The 20,684-nt window shown below is 42.6% G+C and overlaps 3 protein-coding genes across 6 annotated transcripts in view; 1 reads left to right on the forward strand and 2 right to left on the reverse strand.

Annotated features, from left to right (window-relative positions):
* asic4a (acid-sensing (proton-gated) ion channel family member 4a) overlaps positions 1–20,684 on the reverse strand; it is a 195,814-nt gene that overhangs the window by 139,332 nt on the left and 35,798 nt on the right. The gene's annotated exons all lie outside the window — the stretch shown is intronic.
* On the forward strand, positions 8,718–11,880 carry LOC139062612 (uncharacterized). Of its 4 annotated transcripts, XR_011516171.1 has the most exons (9): positions 8,718–8,961; positions 9,034–9,310; positions 9,391–9,988; positions 10,069–10,317; positions 10,777–10,948; positions 11,059–11,207; positions 11,269–11,444; positions 11,518–11,675; positions 11,753–11,880. XR_011516171.1 is itself a non-coding variant. In XM_070543921.1 (7 exons), the coding sequence occupies exons 2-6, from the start codon at positions 9,778–9,780 to the stop codon at positions 11,430–11,432; spliced, it is 945 nt and encodes a 314-aa protein (XP_070400022.1). In that variant the 5' UTR covers positions 8,718–8,961; positions 9,034–9,777; the 3' UTR covers positions 11,433–11,444; positions 11,518–11,880. The 4 variants fall into 4 exon arrangements, 1 of the variants encoding a protein (XP_070400022.1); XR_011516169.1 differs by having other exon boundaries at positions 9,034–9,988; XM_070543921.1 differs by having other exon boundaries at positions 9,034–9,988; positions 11,518–11,880.
* LOC129164975 (P2X purinoceptor 7-like) lies at positions 12,315–19,926 on the reverse strand. The gene is made up of 4 exons (XM_054747124.2): positions 12,994–19,926; positions 12,855–12,921; positions 12,577–12,728; positions 12,315–12,512 (listed from the first exon to the last, which is right to left on the reverse strand). The coding sequence occupies exons 1-4, from the start codon at positions 13,206–13,208 to the stop codon at positions 12,353–12,355; spliced, it is 594 nt and encodes a 197-aa protein (XP_054603099.1). The 5' UTR covers positions 13,209–19,926; the 3' UTR covers positions 12,315–12,352.

Raw genomic sequence — 20,684 nt, forward strand, 5'->3', positions numbered from 1 at the left:
CTTATACTAGTCTTTACTCATATTAGTTTAACGTATATTAATATTAGTCTTTACTTATACTAGTCTTTACTCATATTAGTTTAACGTGCACTAGTCTTTACTTATACTCGTCTTTACTCATATTAGTTTAACGTATATTAATAATAGTCTTTACTTATACTAGTCTCTACTCATTAGTTTAACGTATACTAGTCTTTACTTATACTAGTTTTTACTCATTAGTTTAACGTATACTAGTCTTTACTTATACTAGTCTTTACTCATTAGTTTAACGTATACTAGTCCTTACTTATACTAGTTTTTACTCATTAGTTTAACGTATACTAGTCTTTACTTATACTAGTCTTTACTCATATTAGTTTAAAGTATACTAGTCTTTACTTATACTAGTCTTTACTCATATTAGTTTAAAGTATACTAGTCTTTACTTATACTTGTCTTTACTCATATTAGTTTAACGTATATTAATATTAGTCTTTACTTATACTAGTCTTTACTCATATTAGTTTAAAGTATACTAGTCTTTACTTAAACTAGTCTTTACTCATTAGTTTAACGTATACTAGTCTTTACTTATACTAGTCGCTAAGCTACAAACCCAGCACCCCAATGCATTTGTGGCTATATCTGGTGATTTTAATCATGCCTCACCCTCTGCCACACTTCCAACATTTCAACAGTTTGTCAGCTGCTCCACCAGAAAAAACAAGACATTGGATCTGTGTTATGCAAATGTAAAGAATGCATACATGTCCAAAACAAGACCTCCTCTGGGACAATCAGATCACAATCTTGTTTTTCTCTGCTCAGAATACAAACCACTTGTTCAGTGGCAACCTGTGACAAGAAGAACTGTTAGAAAATGGTCACAGGACGCTGAAGAAGCCCTGCAGAGTTGTTTTGAGGCCACAGATTGGATGAGTCTCTGCCACGGACATGAAGAGGACATCAATGCCATGACTGGATGTGTCACTGATTATATAAACTTCTGTGTGGATAATATAATACCCACCAGAACAGTGAGATGCTTCGCTAATAACAAACCCTGGATCACCAGTGAACTGAAGAATCTGCTAAATGAGAAAAAAAGAGCCTTCAAGGAGGGAGACAGGGAATTATTGAGGAGTATACAGAAGCAACTGAAGATTCAATTCAATTCAAAAATGCTTTATTAATCCCAGAGGGAAATTGATTGCTGTAGTAGCTCAGGATTACAGAGCTACTCCAACATGCAGCCACTCAGAGCAGCGCAGTTCCGAAAAAAAAAAGATCAAGATCAGAGACAGCAAGGAGGCATACAGGAAGAAGCTGGAGAACAACCTACAGAGGAACAATATCAGAGATGTCTGGTCAGGCATGAAGAAGATCACAGCCTTCAAGCAGAGGAAGGATTGCACAGATGGCAGCCTGGACACAGCCAATGAACTGAACAAGTTCTTCAATAGGTTCAGTTCAGGAACAAACCCGGCATCCTCCTCGCCTGTCCCCAGCCAATCAGACATCCCATCTTCCTCTGATCCAACATTTTCCTGTCACACGCCAGCTCTTTTGTCCTCTAACGCAGTCATGGACTCTTCTGGTTCTATAAATCCGTCTTCAACCAAGTCAGGAGATGCTGCTGCCCCATTTACCTCCCCCTCACACCTATTTGTCTCTAGAAGTCAGGTGAAGAGGCAGCTGGAGAGACTGAACGGGAACAAGGCTGCAGGTCCGGATGGTGTCAGCCCCAGGATACTGAAGGCCTGTGCAGAGCAGCTCTGTGGGATTCTGCAGCACCTCTTCAACCTCAGCCTGGCCCAGGAGAAGGTTCCAGTCCTGTGGAAGACATCCTGCCTTGTTCCAGTTCCAAAGAAAACTCGCCCATCAGTCAATGACGACTACAGACCGGTTGCCCTGACATCCCACATCATGAAGGTCCTGGAGAGACTCCTGTTGGTCCACCTGAATAAGCAAACTAGAACATATCAGGACCCGCTGCAGTCTGCTTATCGCCATGGGGTTGGAGTTGAAGATGCCATCATCCAGCTGCTTCAACCAACCCACTGTCATCAGGACAAAGCAGGCAGCACTGTGAGGGTCATGTTCTTTGATTTCTCCAGTGCAGTTAACACAATCCAGCCTGATGTATTTTGCCAGAAACTCCAGAAGACACAGGTGGGGGCCTCAACTATCGCCTGGATTAAAGCCTACCTGACAAACAGACCACAGTTTGTGAGGCTGAAGAATTGCACATCAAACCAGGCGATCAGTAACATTGGAGCACCACAGGGGACTGTACTCTCACCATTCCTTTTCACCCTGTACACCTCAGACTTCCAGTACAAATCAGAGACCTGTCATCTACAGAAATACTCAGATGATTCTGCAGTTGTCGGGTGTATCAGAGATGGACAGGAAGCTGAGTACAGAGAGCTGGTGGAGCGCTTTGTGGCATGGTGTGGAAACAATCATCTGACCTTCAACGTGAACAAAACAAAGGAGATTATTTTAGACTTCAGAAGAAACAGGGTGGAGTCAAACACTGTTTCCATCATGGGAGAAGAAGTGGAGGTGGTTGAGGAATACAAATACCTTGGAGTTCACCTGGACAACAGACTGGACTGGAGAAAGAACAGCAAAGCCGTTTACAAGAAGGGACACAGCAGACTGCACTTCTTGAGGACGCTTAGGTCCTTCAATGTCTGTAGCAAGATGCTGCAGATCTTCTACAAGTCTGTTGTTGAGAGTGTAATCTCTTCAGCCATCGTCTGTTGGGGTAGCAGCATCAGAAGCAGGGACCTGAAAAGGCTCAACAGCCTAATAAAAAAGGCTGGTTCTGTTCTGGGGACGACTGTGGAACCGCTGGAGGAGATAATGCAAAGAAGGATTCTCCAGAGAATCAAGAAAATGATGGACAACCCTGAGCATTCTCTTCTCAAGACTGTCCGACAACGGAAGAGTGTCTTCAGTCAGAGGCTTCTTCAGTTTCGCTGCAACACTGACCGCTACTGGAGATCCTTCCTGCCAACAGCCGTTGTAATATACAATAACTCTTTGATGACTTGATTATTATTATTATTCTGAGCTACTACAGCAATCAATTTCCCTCTGGGATTAATAAAGTATTTTTGAATTGAATTGAATTGAATTGCCTCCATGCCACGCCACATTGAAGCAGCCATTTCTACAAAAGGATTCCCAACCAAGTATTGAGTGCATAACTGAACATAATTATTTGAAGGTTGATTTTTTTTGTATTAAAAACACTTTTCTTTTATCGGTCGGATGAAATATGCTAATTTTTTCAGATAGGAAATTTGGGTTTTCATGAGCTGTATGCCAAAATCATCAATATTAGAAACAATAAAAGGCTTGAACTACTTCAGTTGTGTGTAATGAATTTAATATATATGAAAGTCTAATGTTTATCAGAACTTTATCACAATATGCTAATTTTTTGAGAAGGACCTGTATTTCCTGAAGGGAAGAAAACGCTAAATAGCTGCTGTAACTTAGCCACTAGAAGCCCATCTCACACAAAGTCCAGTTCGTCAGCTGTTTGCTTAATCACTACATCATTGCACAGCTCTGGTTTTTTAAGAGTCAAGTGTGGAGTCGAACATCTTTGGTGCACAGATATCAAGCTGTAGCCTGAACTAATGCGGTCTTTTGGTTAAGTTTTAGTACTCTTCCCTTTCCTGATGCCGTGCTCCATTAAAGGCAGGAATGTTGGGATGTGAGGGATTCAGAGAAGTACAAATGGCCTGCTGGCGTCATCTCAGTTGCTAGGCTGGTTGTTGTTACAGGTTTCCAAACATAATGCCATAACGTTTGACTTGAATAGAGCTTGATCTCTGTTTGCCAGATGTGTGTGGCAGAGATTTTCCATTTGAATGGTTATGCAGAGTGGCTTTGCTAAACTGACATCTAGGTATGAGAGTAAGTCATGTTGGGGTTTGTTCAAAAAGTAAATATTGAATGCAATATAGGGGATGTGAGTGATTTCACAGGGTTGTTTCTTATGTGTGATCTAAAGCACCATTGTGTCCTTAAGTCAGCCCATTTGCATTCTACACCAGCTTCCTCATTCAAGTCTAATAGTAAAGCATCCCCCGTGGTGCTGCATCTTTTTCCATCTCACCGACAATTGTACAGGACATCTTTCATTTTCTGTCTCTTCTTTGACATTGTCCCCTTTGGGTTGCAAAAGCAAGGGAGGAATTTACAGTGGATCTGAGGCTCACTGACTGTACAAAGCCTGTTTAAGTAGCGTTTCCCTATCAGAATGCTGCCAATTGAGAAAAGATTTTGGTCACAAGCCGGTAAAACAGCCTTAAGTCCTATTAACTCCCAGCGCGTCAAAAACAAACGCTTGGTCAGCCACCCTCCACGTCAGACCCCTGACGCCAAAAGTGCCCTTTTTCGTTACTTATGTGCGAAAAGGGGTTTTTCCCTTATTTGACTGCAGATCCCAATGCAGCGTAAAACTGAAGCCATGGGATGTCCGCTACCGTTGCATCCCAATGCAGCGTTACACTGACGCGATGGAATGTCCGCAGCCAGGGCACCAAACAAGCTCATTGTACCTCACCTTAACCTTATCCTCTTATTTAACCTTCCCCTCGCCCCTATCCTAACCTTAACCATCTTGCTAGCGAACACGTTAGTGATGTCGATCGCTCTAAAAGCCGGCTCTGTGAAGTGAACGGAGGGAGCCGCCTCGTCATTGGTCGAGTTTGGACCGAGCCAACGCGAGGGGGAGGTTTCAACTATCAAGGTGGAGGTTAAAAGTAGCAGTTATGTGTAACCTCCCCCTCGCCAGATGGTATGTTCTAACGTTCCCCTTGGGCGGCAAATACGAAAATTCACAGTCAGACTCTGACTGTCAGAGTCAGAATGCACGGGAAACAAACGCTTGATTGCAGTGAGAGTAACGTTTTAGGTAGCAAGAGGGTTAAGGTTAGGATGAGGGAGAGGGGAAGGTTATAAATAGTGAAACGTTAAGGTTCAGGTGCGGTTAAACGAGCTGGTTCGGTGCCGCATCAGTGGATATCTCATCACGTCAGTTTTACGCTGCATTGGGATCTGCAGTTACAAAAGGGAAAACCCTTTTCGCACATAAGTAACGAAAAAGGGCACTTTTGGCGTCTGGGGTCTGACGTGGAGGGTGGCTGACCAAGCGTTTGTTTCCGATGCTTAGGGTGTGAGAATGTGTTGATTAAATGTGATGATGGGCAAAAGTTCTTAGCTTCTGAAATTGCATAATTCAGCTTTTGCTATTTAGAGTTTGCTCAAATGTTGCAGCAGATACAATGTAAGGAAGCATAAAGAGCGTAAAACATAATAGAACACTCCATCAGCTCTAATCTTCACGACTTTCTGAGGCAGGGTGGATAAAGCGAACCAGAGTCAATAGTTAAAGGGACTTAAAGGAGTTTTGAATTTTTATGCTCGCGATTGCCCCCTCAGGCATAAAGCGTAACGGCAGCTTAAATAGTAGGCTCGTGCACGAGGTGCGCATGCTGTACGTGCACACTCCTTAACGAAAATAACAGCTGACACAGTCCCTTGTGTGTGTGTGTGTGTGTGTCCCGGAGGACAGAGGACAGGAGAACGTGCAGCTAATTAATTAAATAATTTGGTTCTGTATCTTTCTCTTCAGCACAGCCGACAAAGGTTTAAGATGGGTCAGTCCTCCTGCATGTTCAGATCATTCCCTTCCCTTGCTTGAAAAATTGTTCCAAAATGAAAGTTGAACCCACATCTTTTTTAATCTGTGAATTCAATGCCGTTCGGCGAGTCTCAAATAAAAATGTGGGCATCTTACTGTTAAAAAAAATACCATTAATGTAAAAAATAAACTCTAAATAAACTGTTCACATCCAGAATCAAACCCAGGTTTTCCACACGAGAGTCAGACGTCTTACTAGGTGAGCTAAAGCACCAGTGACATCCTTTGTATCAGTAACATTTATATCCTTGATGACAGCTGAAACAACGTTCAAAGAACGGTTCGGAGTGAAAATGGCTATTTTGTTGCTAATTTGCAGGAAATATCTAGAAGAAAGTTCTACAGAAAGTAGCTAAGGGTCCTCAGAAATGTAGCTAGCTTTGTCACTAGGCGTTAGGAACAGCGACAAAGTGGCACTGCCTCTCTCTCTGCTGCTAAAGCTACGGATAGCAAACGCTACGGGCTATGCCTGAGCGTGAACGCGCATGAAGCAGCCTGCTTGATCCGAGCATCTCTCTTTTTCTGTGATTTTACAGAAAAACAGGCAATCACAGTAAAAATGCCAGGCCTCATTCTACAGGACCAGGGCATTGCAGGAGAATGTATGAAGAAGACATTTATTATTTCTATACATGTTTTGGCTGTCAAACTTCCATAATGCTCCTTTAAAGCTGTGGTCTGCAGACGGTAATATTTATATGGCCTGTACCAGGAAATTACATCATACCATAGAAACATTAAAAGGTGTCACACTAATAATACGAGGAAGTACACTTAAGGGAAGAATTGTTTTCAGGAGTACTTTTTATAGTTTTCCTTGCACTACTTTGCCAAGATGGGCCGCCAGAACATTTTTTTCCTAATAAAAATGCAGCTAGAACACTGAGCACTGATAATATCTAGCGTAACAGTGCCACGGAAACAATAAAAACAGATGAGCAGCTCGGCATGTTCAGTTCAACTCCAGCAATCCACTCGCAGCTACCGTAACTTTTAGAAACCCCGGATGTTTGCTGATTGAGCAAATACTTTTCAGATTGTCAAATTTAATGCTTTTCCTCCCAGCCATGGACATTTTCTCCTTTTACACAGAAATTGTTCAGCGTGTTCAAACAGCCACTGGCTCTGTTCTCTCATTGGTTCTTTCCTGGTCTAGTCCCACCCACTCCATTTGCTGATTGTTTTCACTTTCCATTCTCCCGTTTTCTGATTGGATCTACGTGAATCGTCATTGTCGTCTTTTATTCGTCGATGAAAATGTCGGTATTCGGCATAATTCAGTCTTTACAGATTTAAAGAGCAAGTAACGTCTAAATTAACTTTTTTTTGCTGATGAACTGTATAAATGAGTGTCTAATAGTGTTTTAAATGTGTGCATTCATTATTTTAGTATTTTGGTGCATTTTCTTTAAAAATTAAATATTCAGCCTAAAAACCACAGTAATGCGCCACCTTCAGCTTAAAACACAGAATTTGACACATTTTGAATAAATTTTAGCCAATGGCTAAAGAGTAAGATACTACGTAAACCAGTAGAGTACTACGTAGCAGCTCTTGTGCCAAAGTTATAAAAGCAAGGAGAGTCTCGGCCACGCCTTGTGGCGAGTTGGGAGTTGGATTTGCAAGTGAGTGTCGGACGGTTAGCGGTAGTTCAGCATTAGCATATAGCATTAGCATATTATAGTCTTTAGCATAGCTTTTAGTGTTATAAATACTTATTTAGTGTTAGCTTGGCTGTTAGATATTGTAGTTTAGTTAGTGTTTGGCTTTTAGTGTTACTAGGAAAGTAGTTCGGGTTTAGTGTTCCATATCGTGTTAGTACTTATTTAGTGTCAGCTTGGCTGTTAGATATTGTAGTTTAGTTAGTGTTTAGCTGTTAGTTTTATTAGGAAAATAATTCGGGTTTAGTGTTCCATATAGTGTTAGTATGGTTAAAAGGTGTAGTGTAGTTGGTTGTGGTAGCTCTGTGGGGTTGCACTCCTTTCCACTGGACTTAGAAATTAGGCGCCAGTGGTTGCGCGCAATCGGTGTACAGGATAGTCAGCTCCCGCCTGGTGCTGTAGTCTGCAACCAGCATTTTACCCGCGATTCCTTCGCCAACATGATGGAGTTTGAACTGGGTTATTCTGCACGTCTCCGTTTGAAGAGTGAGGCCGTGCCCACCGTGGCTCTTCCACGAATTAGATGCAGCCCACCGACTCTGCTCCCCCACCATGGCGGGCTCCAGTCTGAGGTGAGTAAGCTAAATAAACGTTTTAACATCTTCTAAAGACAATTCCCTACCTAAATGCAAAGTTTGAGAGACGTGGTTCACTTCCTTTAGCTAATATCAGCCTGCACTGCCTTCGGGCTAAATTGTCAAGTTCACAAAATGTGGAACGGGATGTAAGGTTAGAATCAGCGGCGAATCGGAACATTTCTCGAAGCCCTGGCCGACAAAAAGGTCCACATGACTATTTCTGTCAGGCTCGGAGAAAATCCGGGTTGTTTTTGTGTCAGTCGGTAATTCAGCAACAGTGGCTCTAACGCAGCACTAGTTGACAGACATCATTACAGCGTGAAATCCAGCTTTACACCAAAGCCTAACCCGGTTCTGTGAGGAATTCTGTTCAGGAGGTCGCATTTCAGGTTCTTCACATCATATGTGACTGACTTTTACGTTATAATAACGATCACACACTAGGAATGTCATAAAGCGCCTATATATATATATATATATATATATATATATATATATATATATATATATATATATATTTCGGACAGTTTCTTTTGTATATTATCTGACTTTATAAACAACAACAACAATGTGCTTCTATTTTTTTTTTTCAGGCTAAATCTACCCAAGACGTTGGCTGTCAGACTGATTTAGTAATCTGCAAAAATGCACTTGTCCAGGCTCATGTAAAGCCTTATCGACGTAGCAAAGGTGAATTATTTTTAATAATCTTCTATGTAAACATTTTATTATTACCTTCTAGTTTTTATTTGTTTTGCAGATTATTGTTACACGTGATTTTATGCTCTTTTAAACATTTATAAATGTGCTGCTTCTTTGTATTTTACATAGCCACCCAGTTTAAAGCTCACAGCCGCAGTGTGTCTTGTGACACAGGGACCGTGACGGAAATTCATCTTCCACAAAGTCCTAGAGCTGCGTCCACACCCCTGAAAAGACCACGATATGAGGTGTCTGTTGTTGATCCCAGCTTCCACCTCAATGACAGTGGAAGCTCAGTGAACTGTTCAAGGTAAAAAAAAATTATAACATTTTAGAATTTTTTAGTTATGACCATATATATAAATGTATGTGTTCTATACAGCTCTTTCACTGAGGTCCATCCACAAAAGGACAAGAAGTACATTGTTCATGAGAAACAGTTGCTGGGGCTGTTCAGAAGGTGTCCCGTTTGTACCGGTCGTTGTGTTGTGAACACGACAACAGTCGGCACACTGCTCCGTGTGACACAACGGTGTTCATGCTGTGAGCACTACAATGAGTGGTCCAGTCAGCCCATGGTGAACAGCATCCCAGCAGGAAACCTCCAGCTCTGTGCTGCTGTCCTTTTCACAGGCTCATCATTTAGCCAGATTTCTAAGGTATAGGCCAAAACTGTTTAGGTTGGTTTTGATAAGGTCTGTGCGTCTCTCATTTCATGACGTAACTTTTCATATTTTAGTTCCTGGGTGCCTTCAATGTGCAGGGACTGTCCAAGCAGACATTCTTTCGACATCAGGCAAAGCTGTTAATTCCAACAGTGAGCTGGCAGTGGCAGCTAGAGCAAGCTGATATCATCCAGGAGGCTACTGAATCTGGACCTGTGACTCTTGGTGGTGACATGCGAGCTGATTCACCTGGTGAATACTTTTAAATTTATTTATTTTATTCCTTTGCTATCAAATGTAAATTAAGTAATAACTTGCATTTCTTGAAGGACACTCAGCCAAATTTGGCAGCTACACCATGATGGATCTCAAAAGAAACAAAGTTACTGATATCCAACTTGTACAGGTACAACATTACCTGATGATTCCAATGCATTTCATGGTTAATTATTCACAGATCAATGGAGAATTATGTTTATTTTCAGAGCAATGAAGTTGGAAATAGTGTGCGAATGGAGAAGGAGGGATTTGTGAGAAGTCTGAGCACACTTTTTGAGAGGGGGGTCGATGTGCAGCAAGTTGTGACTGACCGCCACACAGGAGTGCAGAAGTATTTGCGGGAGGAAAAAAAGGAAATCAGTCACTACTTTGACCCCTGGCACATGGGAAAAGGTAATCTTTGTGGATGTATATAGTGAATATTACAGGATTTTTTTTTTCTATTTTAAATGTGGGTCTGTTTGGCTCTCCAGGAATTGGTAAGAAAATCGAAGAGCTGGGGAAGAGAAAGACGACCCAGGATGTGAGACTGTGGAAGCAAAGTGTGGTGAACCACCTCTACTGGTCAGCATCCAGTTCCCCCTCAGGACAGGAGGCAGTAGCAAAGTGGACTTCAGTTGCCAACCACATCCAAAATGTGCACAGCCATGACAACGCCCTGTTCCCTAGCTGTCTGCATGCACCTCTGGATGGAGAACAGGCAAGACAGTGGCTCAAACCAAGTAAGTGTAGCATGTACTCATTACAGCTGAGCCTTTACTGTTGGGTTTCTTTACATTTAAAACACGTCACCCCACAACAGAATATTTGTCTTCACCTCCTTCAACATGGAGAAATATTTTTGGAGCATGAGAGTTACAGACGTCACATGTGGCTGCTAAGGTCACACACCACCATTTGGCCAACAGCAATTAATTACTAAGAATAAAATGCTGTGCAGAAATTTAAACAGAAGAGTGCGCCACACAACTCATGGTTTTAGGCAGAACAGCCATAATTGACATAATATGTACTAAAATGCCGTAAGTAATTACCACACCTGTCTACAGCACTATTAGTCACTCTTTCATACATTTGTCATCTAAAAATGTCAGCTATGGGTAACTTTTTCTCAATGAAATAATAGCAACATTCTAAAGTTGATCAAATTGTAATTTTTGTAATTAACATTTTCTACGTAGGCACAGCATCATGTGAGAAGCTCACTGCCATTCTGTTAGCTCCACGGTTTGTAAAGGACGTAGAGAAGATAAGCCCTCAGTACCACACATCCACCTTGGAGGCTTTCCACAGTCTCATCATCAGATTTACTCCAAAAAGTCAGGTCTTCTCCTTCAAAGGAATGCTGTCTAGGTAATGAATACAACAAATGTTCAAATTAATGCCTCTAATTGTTCAAATTTTAGAATGAAATGTAGAATTTTGCCTAAAATCTACATGGTTTGTTTATTTGATTATTTCAGATTACAAATTGCTGCAATGCACTATAATGAAAATGCAGCACGCTCACATGCAGCAACAGCAACTGGTGAGCTGAGATATGCTGTAGTGTACCCAAAGTACAAACATGGAGACTACACAGTGAGAGCCCTGAAGACCAATCCAACCTCATGTATGTCATAACCAAAATGATGTCATGGAGAGCTATTGTAATACTGAAAACCCTTTTCCAGTATATGTGCACAAGCTTATAGATCTGCTGTTCGACTCTGTGGTGGTGGATCCTCTCCCATATCAGGAGTACTCGGACAAAATTCCGGTTCCAGAACCGCTCTGTGCCCAGTTCCAAAGACCAGATAAACGGGATGCTGTGAGCAGGCACAGGTCCAGGTTTTAAAGTGCACGTAAGGTGAGCTACACAAGAGATTGTAATTATTAGTTAGTACTCTACTCTGTGTGGTTTTTCCTTTTCTCCTCCTCAGCCAGGCTGCACACCACTGTACGACAGAGGAGTTACCTGTCGTCATTATGGATCTTTATGCTCATCCACTCGTGACTCATGCTGTCCACCTCCCAGATGTCTATTGATCTCTACAACCTTTCTGCTCTGTGGCTCCCATACAACTTGAAAATCTTGGCCGTATGTAACATAACAAAACTCACCAGTCTTGCTTTTGTAAGTCATACTAGTCATACTAATATTACTTTTTTCCTCAGAGCCTCCTGATATTGTTACAGAAAAGCCTGTGCTCCCGGGATCCATCTCCACGTTTGTCATCACAGTGAAAGCTACCTCCAGTCTAAGGAACCAAAGAAACATCACTGTTGGCCCAACCTCTCCTCACATGGCTCCAGAATCTCTGCTTGTGGTTTAGAGTTTTGTCAAAAATCATGAAAGTTATGATCAGATTGTAATCTAACATTGTCTTAGTAGTAGCTATAATAAATGTTATCTTTAAAGCGCAATTGTGTCATTTTAAATACAATTATATTGATATTTTGATTTGTATAAATACATATATCACATTTATTAAATTATCATTCATTTTTACCTAATTGAACCTGCTCTAGATTAGACTTCATTAATCACACAGGGTGTAAACTCACTTGTTGCAGCAGCATTAATTAACCCCGAATTAGAACCTTACTGTTGTAAGAGCTCATTTGAAAAGTGTGTGGCTATATGTGTGTATATATAAATAATGTCAAAGTGTAAAGAAGTGCATTTACCGTTTTGTGATTTATGCAGCTTTTTATGGACAGGAATCAATACAGGAAATATATATTATAACATTTATTTAATCCAAAAAATATATATTAGTTCAGAGGAGGGAGGAATCCTTTGTATGCACCGTCTTCTGGGAACTCCTGCCTTATTCTGGAGACAGCGCATGACGGGATCACAACACGAACGTGCTGTCCCAGGTAACCCCAACACCACCTGACCACATTCCGGTACGCCAGATGTCTGTAACAGCTGAGAAAGAGGTGGTATGAGTTATAAAGTATTCATAAAAAAATTATTTTGACAGTTGTCTTACCTGTTGAGCGTAGTCTCCTGCATCTCCCCATAGAGTTGCAGAAAGCTGCCATAAACTGCCTGCAACACGTAGGGATTCAGAGCAACAGCCTCAAAACCAGGATGCTCTGTTATGCAGGAGGTTACACCCACCTGCTGACACCTGAGCATTACCTATGACAAAGAACAACTGATATCAGGGCTATAAGAGTTCAATATTAGTATGATGTTAGTGATTGTGTAACAAATGTGTACATTACAGAATGCTTTTCTCATGGTGGGGTACTTTTATTTTTATACCTTGGGCGTTTCTCTGCAGCACACATTTTCTCTGGCAGACAATGATGTGCAGTGGCCAAAGGTGCACCTGTTGAGGCAGTCATACAAAATTACTTTTAGCTAAGCTAAATATAGCTAGCTGTGGCTAAAAGCTACTTACCACTCAGAGACTGGACCCATTAGATGCCTTGATACTCCTGCTGGCTCGACTCCAGGGGCCTCTGACAACTCACAAGCTAGTGGCTCAAAAAGATACGGTTCAGGACCGCTTGCTTCCCCCAATAAGCCCTCCTCCCTATCCTCTGGGGAAGAAGGTGGGGAAAAGTCCTCCACCTCGAATGACTGCTCTGAGCTACTGTCGCTCTCCGTCGCCATCTGTATTCAAATTTCAGTATGTCAATCACGGTCGTAGCTCCGCCTTCTCGGTCTTACAGGAAACGCCTCTTTGGGCCGCATTTTTCAAATATGAAATGTGGGTGGAGTAAGACTCTGACAGGGGATTACCACTACTTTAAGTTTGAAATTTTTTTGTAGCAAAATTTTATTTGTCACAAAAAAAAGAAAATATTCCATCAACGCAGTTAGCGCTGTGCTACAACAGACTAAAATAATAGTCTAATGCAACGCTACGCCAATCACTTACCTCCAACACACAGAAATTAATTCCTTTCATTCCCCTCCCTCCTCTTCCACAGTTAGCTTGAAGTTCACAGACTGACATTTATTAAATGCAGGCAAGTTAGCATTCAAGCTAGGTAGATGTGCTAAGCCTTCTAGTGTCTGTGTAACGTCCAGCAATGGTCAGTTTTTAGGTACAGTTTGACTATTCAACATCTGGTCAAAATGGAGACACGAGACTGCATGTGTTAACCGGCCTGCCTTCATCCCATCAGCTGAAGCTCAGAGCCTCTCTGCGGCTCTGAACACGTGATAGCGAATTGTCAACAATGATGTTCTCTCCTCAAGGTCCAGCTTCCCTTACTGTCCTACAGGATTCTTCATGCCTCCAAATAAGGAACACTCGCATCTTGGATTAGTTGCCAAATCAAAGAATGATTTCTTAAATTAAATATGAACTTCTAAAACTTGTAAGCTAGATATTCATTAAATAAACATTTGTTCATCGCTACTTACAATAATTATAGTATAATGATTTTTTTTCATTAATCTGTGCTCAATGATTGAAGTTTGAAATGAATGTTATGATTACATTGATTGAGTTTCAGCATGTTGATATGACAAGGTCATCACCATTTCCATTCATACAAGGACAAAGTTAAGTTAAGTTAAATGTATGACAGATATCCACATGTGTTTTGTGGATTTGGAGAAGGCTTATGACCGTGTCCCCAGGGGCACCCTGTGGGGGACGCTCCAGGAGTATGGGGTGGGTGGCTTTCTGTTAAGTGCCATTCAGTCCCTTTACCAGAGGAGCGCGAGTTTGGTCTGCATAGCCGGTAGTTATAGGCGTCATTTTAACCGGGGACGCCGGGGACATGTCCCCGGCAAAATTTGTGATTGGCAGCTGTGTCCCCCCCACTTTAAAAAAAGCCTGCTGATGAGGATTTTTGTTTTACCAGCTCAGATCTTATACCGGGGTCGGCAACCTGTTCACATCAAAGAGCCATTATTACCCATTTCCCACAGTAAAGAAAACACCGCAGCAGCCGCAGCGTTGTGGGCGGGGCCTACCCTCAGACAGCAGAGAGCTGCTCACGACAGGTGACAGCAGCCGATACAGGACGCTCGCATGGGCGTCGCACCCGTGGGGGATTCAACACCCACACTTTTCCAGCTGTTTGCTCACCTCCACACCAGTCTGGTTTCTCTATGTCGCACTCACTCTGTTTGCCTCATCTCCTTCTTCACCTCCCGCTTCTGACAGGCGATGTCGGGTTTCCAGGAGAGCAGGAGAGGGAGGGACGGAAGAGCTCGACTGAATTCATAATTTTACATCTTGACATTAGCTGTACAAAGTCTGAGTTCGATAACGTGAAGAACAACAATTTGCAGAGGTTTATAACAGGCGCGGCGCCAGGTTTTCATTTTTGGGTGGGCCACGGTAATTCTGGACGGACCTTAATAAGCAGCGACTTAAGTGAAGCAGGCAGGTCGCGCTAGAAAATTTCGTTTAAAAAGACATCATAAATGTTTTCCCCCGTCATTTTTATTTCTAAAATATGAAGTAAAAACTCCCAATTTAATTTTCATTCATTTGTCATTAATATTTAGTCTACACCCGTGCGTTAAGTGGACCATCTTCCAGTAAAAGCAAAGCATCCAGCCCACCTCTCCAAATGCGTAAAATGTGCACCACAGCCTTTAGGCGCGCCGCGCACCGTCAGCTACATCAGCCCAGACAAGAGCAGAGCAAATAGAGAAAGAATAGAGGATAATTCTGTCTGGATGTGGATGGAGATTACATTTTACAGCAGCCTGATCATCATTTAAATACGTAAACCATCACCTGCTAGTCCACGCTATCAGCATTATTTTAATGTGTGTGTGTGTGTGTTTTCCACTTCAAACACTGGTCTAACCAACCAGACCAGCATGTCCAGTAACATATTAATGTTACAATTAAACAGTTTCACTTCATGTAGGCTAGGAACATTTCACCTACCGTGGCCCGACCGCTTCTGCTCCACATAAACTTTGTGTGTAATCAAATGTCTCTACAGGTGCTTTTTGAGCTGCTATTCTGCCTCAGACTGGATGCGTCATGCGTGTCCATATTAGAGACGGGAACAAGCGCTATTCAGCCAAAGTTTCATAATTTCATAAAAAGAACATTTTTCCAAGTGACACATCCCTCAGAGAGACCGGGTTTCCAGACCGCTTCAGTGGGAGGAAATCTTGCCGCATGCACCGTGGTTCTGCGCTGCGCTGCAAACCCCTCAGATCTTCAGCCCACTGTCCACCGTGGGCGCTCCGAGCCGCGCTGAACACAGTGTCCAGTATAAATCTCTGATGTTCTGATGGGAATCAAGTTACCTCTGCGATGTGCGTATTAAAATGTCAGCTCATCCATGCGCATCAGTGCGCGTCGGGGTAATTCTTTCAAATCAACCAACATCCTTGAGTTTATCCGTCAAAATAAAAGTCAAATGGAAATATCTGTAACCTGCCATTTAACTGTTTTGCCTTCTTGTGAAGATTGTTGCAAAGAGAAACAATTAAATCTGATTAACCCCAGAGCCACGCGCACTGCGCTGTACTGACTGTAAAATGAGGGGGAAACGATTTAATCGGGTCCTTTTCTTTTCAACATGGTTTAATGTAAAGTTTCATTCAGCACAAACTTTAGTTACACCAATCTAACGAGACAGAGACTGGATTTGTATTCTGAACAGTTTAAACATGTTTAAAACGGAAACATGCGTGACACGTCTAAAATTCGCACCTGCTCCGCTATTATGGAAATTAAACTAACAAGATGAATAACATCAAATTATTTTAGGCACAGACAACATCCCCCACACTTTTGAAAATCTTGCAACACGCCTGGTCGCTCGTGTACGTCAAAGTTATCTTTCATAAGACGATAATCAATAAAACGATTTGTATAAAGATGATCCAGAAGTTGTAGCCCGTCTCTGCCAACAATATTTAGATATTTTTCACCCTGTTGGTGGTTTTACTGAGCAGGTGCCACTTTTGTCATAAGTTTCTTTTAAAAACATGTTTAGACTGTTCAGAATACAAATCCAGGCTCTCAGAACCAGAGCGCATGCGGGAAGGTTCCTCCCACCAGTGTTGGGAGTAACGCCGTTTAAGTATAACGGCGTTTCTAACGGCATTCTTTTATAGGTAACGGAATAATCTAATTAATTACTTTTCCCGCCGTTGCAACGCCGTTACCGTTACTGGGGACGGAACGTTGTACGTTACTATGTGCTTGTCGAACGTTGAGCAACAGTGTGAGGCTTTCTGACCGCCACACTTCAGCTGCAGCCAGGGAGAGAGAGATGTCGGTAACGCACTTACAAACACGATGATGATTGGCCGGGTGGGCGGAGACCCTCACGGTCTCAGTCACTGCATTCTGTAGACACAACGGGAATAACTCCGTTTAAAATAACCGCTTTAATAAAAAATATTTCTTTCTGTAACGAGCAAACTAATTAATTTCGTCTTCTTGTATCAAAACGTCGTTCCTGTTACTGATAAGAAAATGCGTGCAGCAGCGAATCTGCGGGTCTGCAGCCGTGCCCTTAGCGTGACAGCGGGACGTCCCGAAGGTCCGCTCACCTGTTCACCGCTCAGACGTCCTGATCTTCTGCCTTCCTAGATCATCCAGCTGTAACCTGTTTCTGATCATGTCTTTAGTCCCGCTGTAACACTGATGCATCAGTCTCAGACGGCATGGAGCTCAGGTGTTATTAGAACTACCTGTGTGTGTTTACCACCCAGCTTCAGCTCTTCTGTGTTTGGGTCTGACCCACGTTAGTAAATGTAAGTCCTCCATCAGGCTTGTGCCTCTTCTAGTGTCATTTTAAAGGATTTTATTTATTTATTTAACCATTACTAGATTACCTGCAACAGAAATGCTGCTGAAAACACACAATTATGTGAAGCTGGAAAAATTAAAATGCTGTGCAAAATTACATTTATTTCTGTAATTTAACTAGACTGAGAGACCATTTAAAGGCTCGGGAACCTTTACAGGTGTTTCTATTTGCAATTTTAGTTTTTAGCTGATTGGGTTTTTGTTAAATATCACACAGTGACCTTTTAATAGTCTAGATTAGTTTAATGTTCCTATTAGTAGTTCCTCCTGTTAAGTGCTTATTTATTTAAATTATTCAGGTTTATATAAAACATTTGGACATACATTTTATTATGTTCCAGTCATCAGTCATTTATATTTTACTATTGTAGTAATTCTTGCATTCTTTAATGAAAAAAGTAACTAAGTAGTTACTTTTGTTGGTAATTAGTTACTTTTATGATCTTGTAACTCAGTTAGTAACTGAGTTACTTTTTTGACAAAGTAATCAGTAACTATAACTAATTACTTTTTTAAAGTAACGTTCCCAACACTGCCTCCCACTGAAGCGAGTGTTTTCCAAACCCGGTCTCTCAGAGACTTGTCACTTAGAAAATGTTCCCTGATTATGAAACTTTGGCTGAATAGCGCTTGTTCCTGTCTCCAATGTGGCGACGCATCCAGGAGCATCTGAGGAGAATCCCAGAATCTCACATCCTCCAGCTCAGGAAGCGCCTATGATTACACACAAGCGTGACGCGTCAACCCGGTCTCACAGTAAGACCGGGTTGGAACTGTTCAGGTTTACGCAGACAAACTTTACATTTAGAATTAGCTTACAGATGTAAAATTAATGCAGTAAAATATAAAGCATTTTATTTAAATATTCATTCATTATTTTACAAGCACAGAGAGCCGCATCAGATGGATGGAAGAGCCGCATGCGGCTACAGAGCCGCCGACCCCTGTGCTAGCCTATATTGTCCCCAGCAATTTTTAAACCCCACTCAAGTGTATGGTTATTGTCCCCAGCAATTCTGAAAACAAACTGACGCCCTTGCCGGTAGTAAGTCGGACCTGTTCCCGGTGAGGGTTGGACTCCGCCAGGGCTGCCCTTTGTCACCGGTTCTGTCAATTACCTTTATGGACAGAATTTCTAGACGCAGCCGTGGTGTGGAGTGTGTCGAGTTTGGTGGCAGGAGAATCTCGTCTCTGCTTTTTGTGGATGATGTGGTCCTCCTAGCTTCATCCAGCTCTGACCTTCAGCTCTTGCTGGGTAGGTTCGCGGCCGAGTGTGAAGCGGCTGGGATGAGGATCAGCACCTCCAAATCTGAGACCATGGTTCTCGACCGGAAAAGGGTGGCTTGCCACCTCCGGGTCGGGGGAGAGGTCCTACCTCAAGTGGAGGCGTTTAAGTATCTCGGGGTCTTGTTCACGAGTGAGGGTAGGAGGGATCGGGAGATTGACAGGCGGATTGGTTCGGCGTCTGCAGTGATGCGGACGCTGAGCCGATCTGTCGTGATGAAGAAGGATCTGAGCCAGAAAGCCAGGCTCTCGATTTACCGGTCGATCTACGTCCCAATCCTCACCTATGGTCATGAGCTTTGGGTAATGACCGAAAGAACGAGATCGCGGATACAAGCGGCCGAAATGAGTTTCCTCCGTAGGGTGGCCGGGCTCAGCCTTAGAGATAGGGTGAGGAGCTCGGACATTCGGGAGGGACTCGGAGTAGAACCGCTGCTCCTCCGGATCGAAAGTTCAGTTGAGGTGGTTTGGGCATCTGGTCAGGATGCCTCCTGGACGCCTCCCCGGGGAGGTGTTTCGGGCATGTCCTGCCGGCAGGAGGCCCCCGGGTCGACCCAGGACACGTTGGAGAGTTTACATCTCCAATCTGGTCCGGGAACGCCTTGGGGTCCTGCCAGAGGAGCTGGTGGAGGTGGCCGTGGAGAGGACGGTCTGGAGCTCCCTAGATGGGATGCTGCCCCCAGCGACCCGGACCCGGATAAGCGGAGGAATATGACGACGGCGTGACACATTGATAGCCTTTTACCCCAGATCAGAGCATCCGGATCAAAGAAGGCGTATTTCTGAGTTGTCTTGGTAATATTCCTCAACTTGTCAACCTCTGGTTGGCTACACAAATCATAACATGAGAACATTAAAACAGGATCACTCTGGTGATTCATCAGTTCTTGAGAAAGCTTCAGACCTGCCATCTGAAGCAAACCCTCTTTCACCCACCAAAGCTTTTGACACGTCAAAATCTTTTTGCACCTGCGAAGCTGATACAACAAACCATTCCTGCAGAACAAGCTGATATTGTTCAGACTCCTTAAGAGTCCCTGATGCGCGGTTCCATCCATCTGTTGTGACCTGGAGACTTCTCTAAGACCGATCTAGTAGTGCCGCAGTTTCTTATGTGGACCTCGGTGCCTTAAAGTCCTAGGACTTCGACATTCCGGATCTACAACGAAGGTCTTCGAGTGGGTACGTAGACCTGACAGATTGCGTCTGATGTGTTTTTGATAACAACCAACTTCATAGCTTAACTCAAACCAAATTCTTTTACATCCAGAACTCGGCTCTCCTAGATACGGAAGTTCTGATAACATCTCATTCACACCTAGGTTTCATACATCACATCTAGTTCCATCCATCACAGTAAATGTTAGTTAACCTGTCATGTTTTAATTGTTTGTAAAATAAATTCTTACTTTTATAAACCTGACTCTTTTCTGAATAAAAATGAGGTGTGTACAATCCCTGAATAAAACAATGTATCCTAGAATCTTCTGATTAAAGACAGGAAAGACCAAGCAGGGTTGATATTCTATATTTATATAGAGTATCACAGCTCATTGGTCATAAGTAGAGGTAATTTATAATGAGCTCTTAAAGCACTCAGTTTCTCAAACCCTACATCTGCATCCACTCATTGTGCAAACTGGGAACTGGGGCATTTTGTTGTTGATTCACAGCTCCCTCTTATGGATACAACGCTCTAGGCTTGCATAAACTATTGGTTTAAGGGCCAAAGGAGGGGCTTGGGTTAAATATAAATTACGAAACATTACCAACTTTATGTCATAAAACAGAGTCAGAATTTTAGGTTACAATGAACATCAATGAACATTTTACACTACACACCCCAGCTGTATGGCCTCCAAAGTTGAAATGACCATATTTCACCATCACACACCATCAATAGCAACAAGGTGATGCTTGGAGCACGTGGAGGTGGTCCAGTTCCAGGTCATGGACCAGAAAAGCTTCATCAGGACATGTATGAGGAGTTCAGTGCAGACAACCTGTCAGATGAAATATGTTGCAATGTGTTATTTTTTCACAGCTGCACTGCAGTG

Source organism: Nothobranchius furzeri, chromosome 14 (assembly GCF_043380555.1).
Source record: "Nothobranchius furzeri strain GRZ-AD chromosome 14, NfurGRZ-RIMD1, whole genome shotgun sequence".
In the NCBI taxonomy this organism is placed as follows: Eukaryota; Metazoa; Chordata; class Actinopteri; order Cyprinodontiformes; family Nothobranchiidae; genus Nothobranchius; species Nothobranchius furzeri.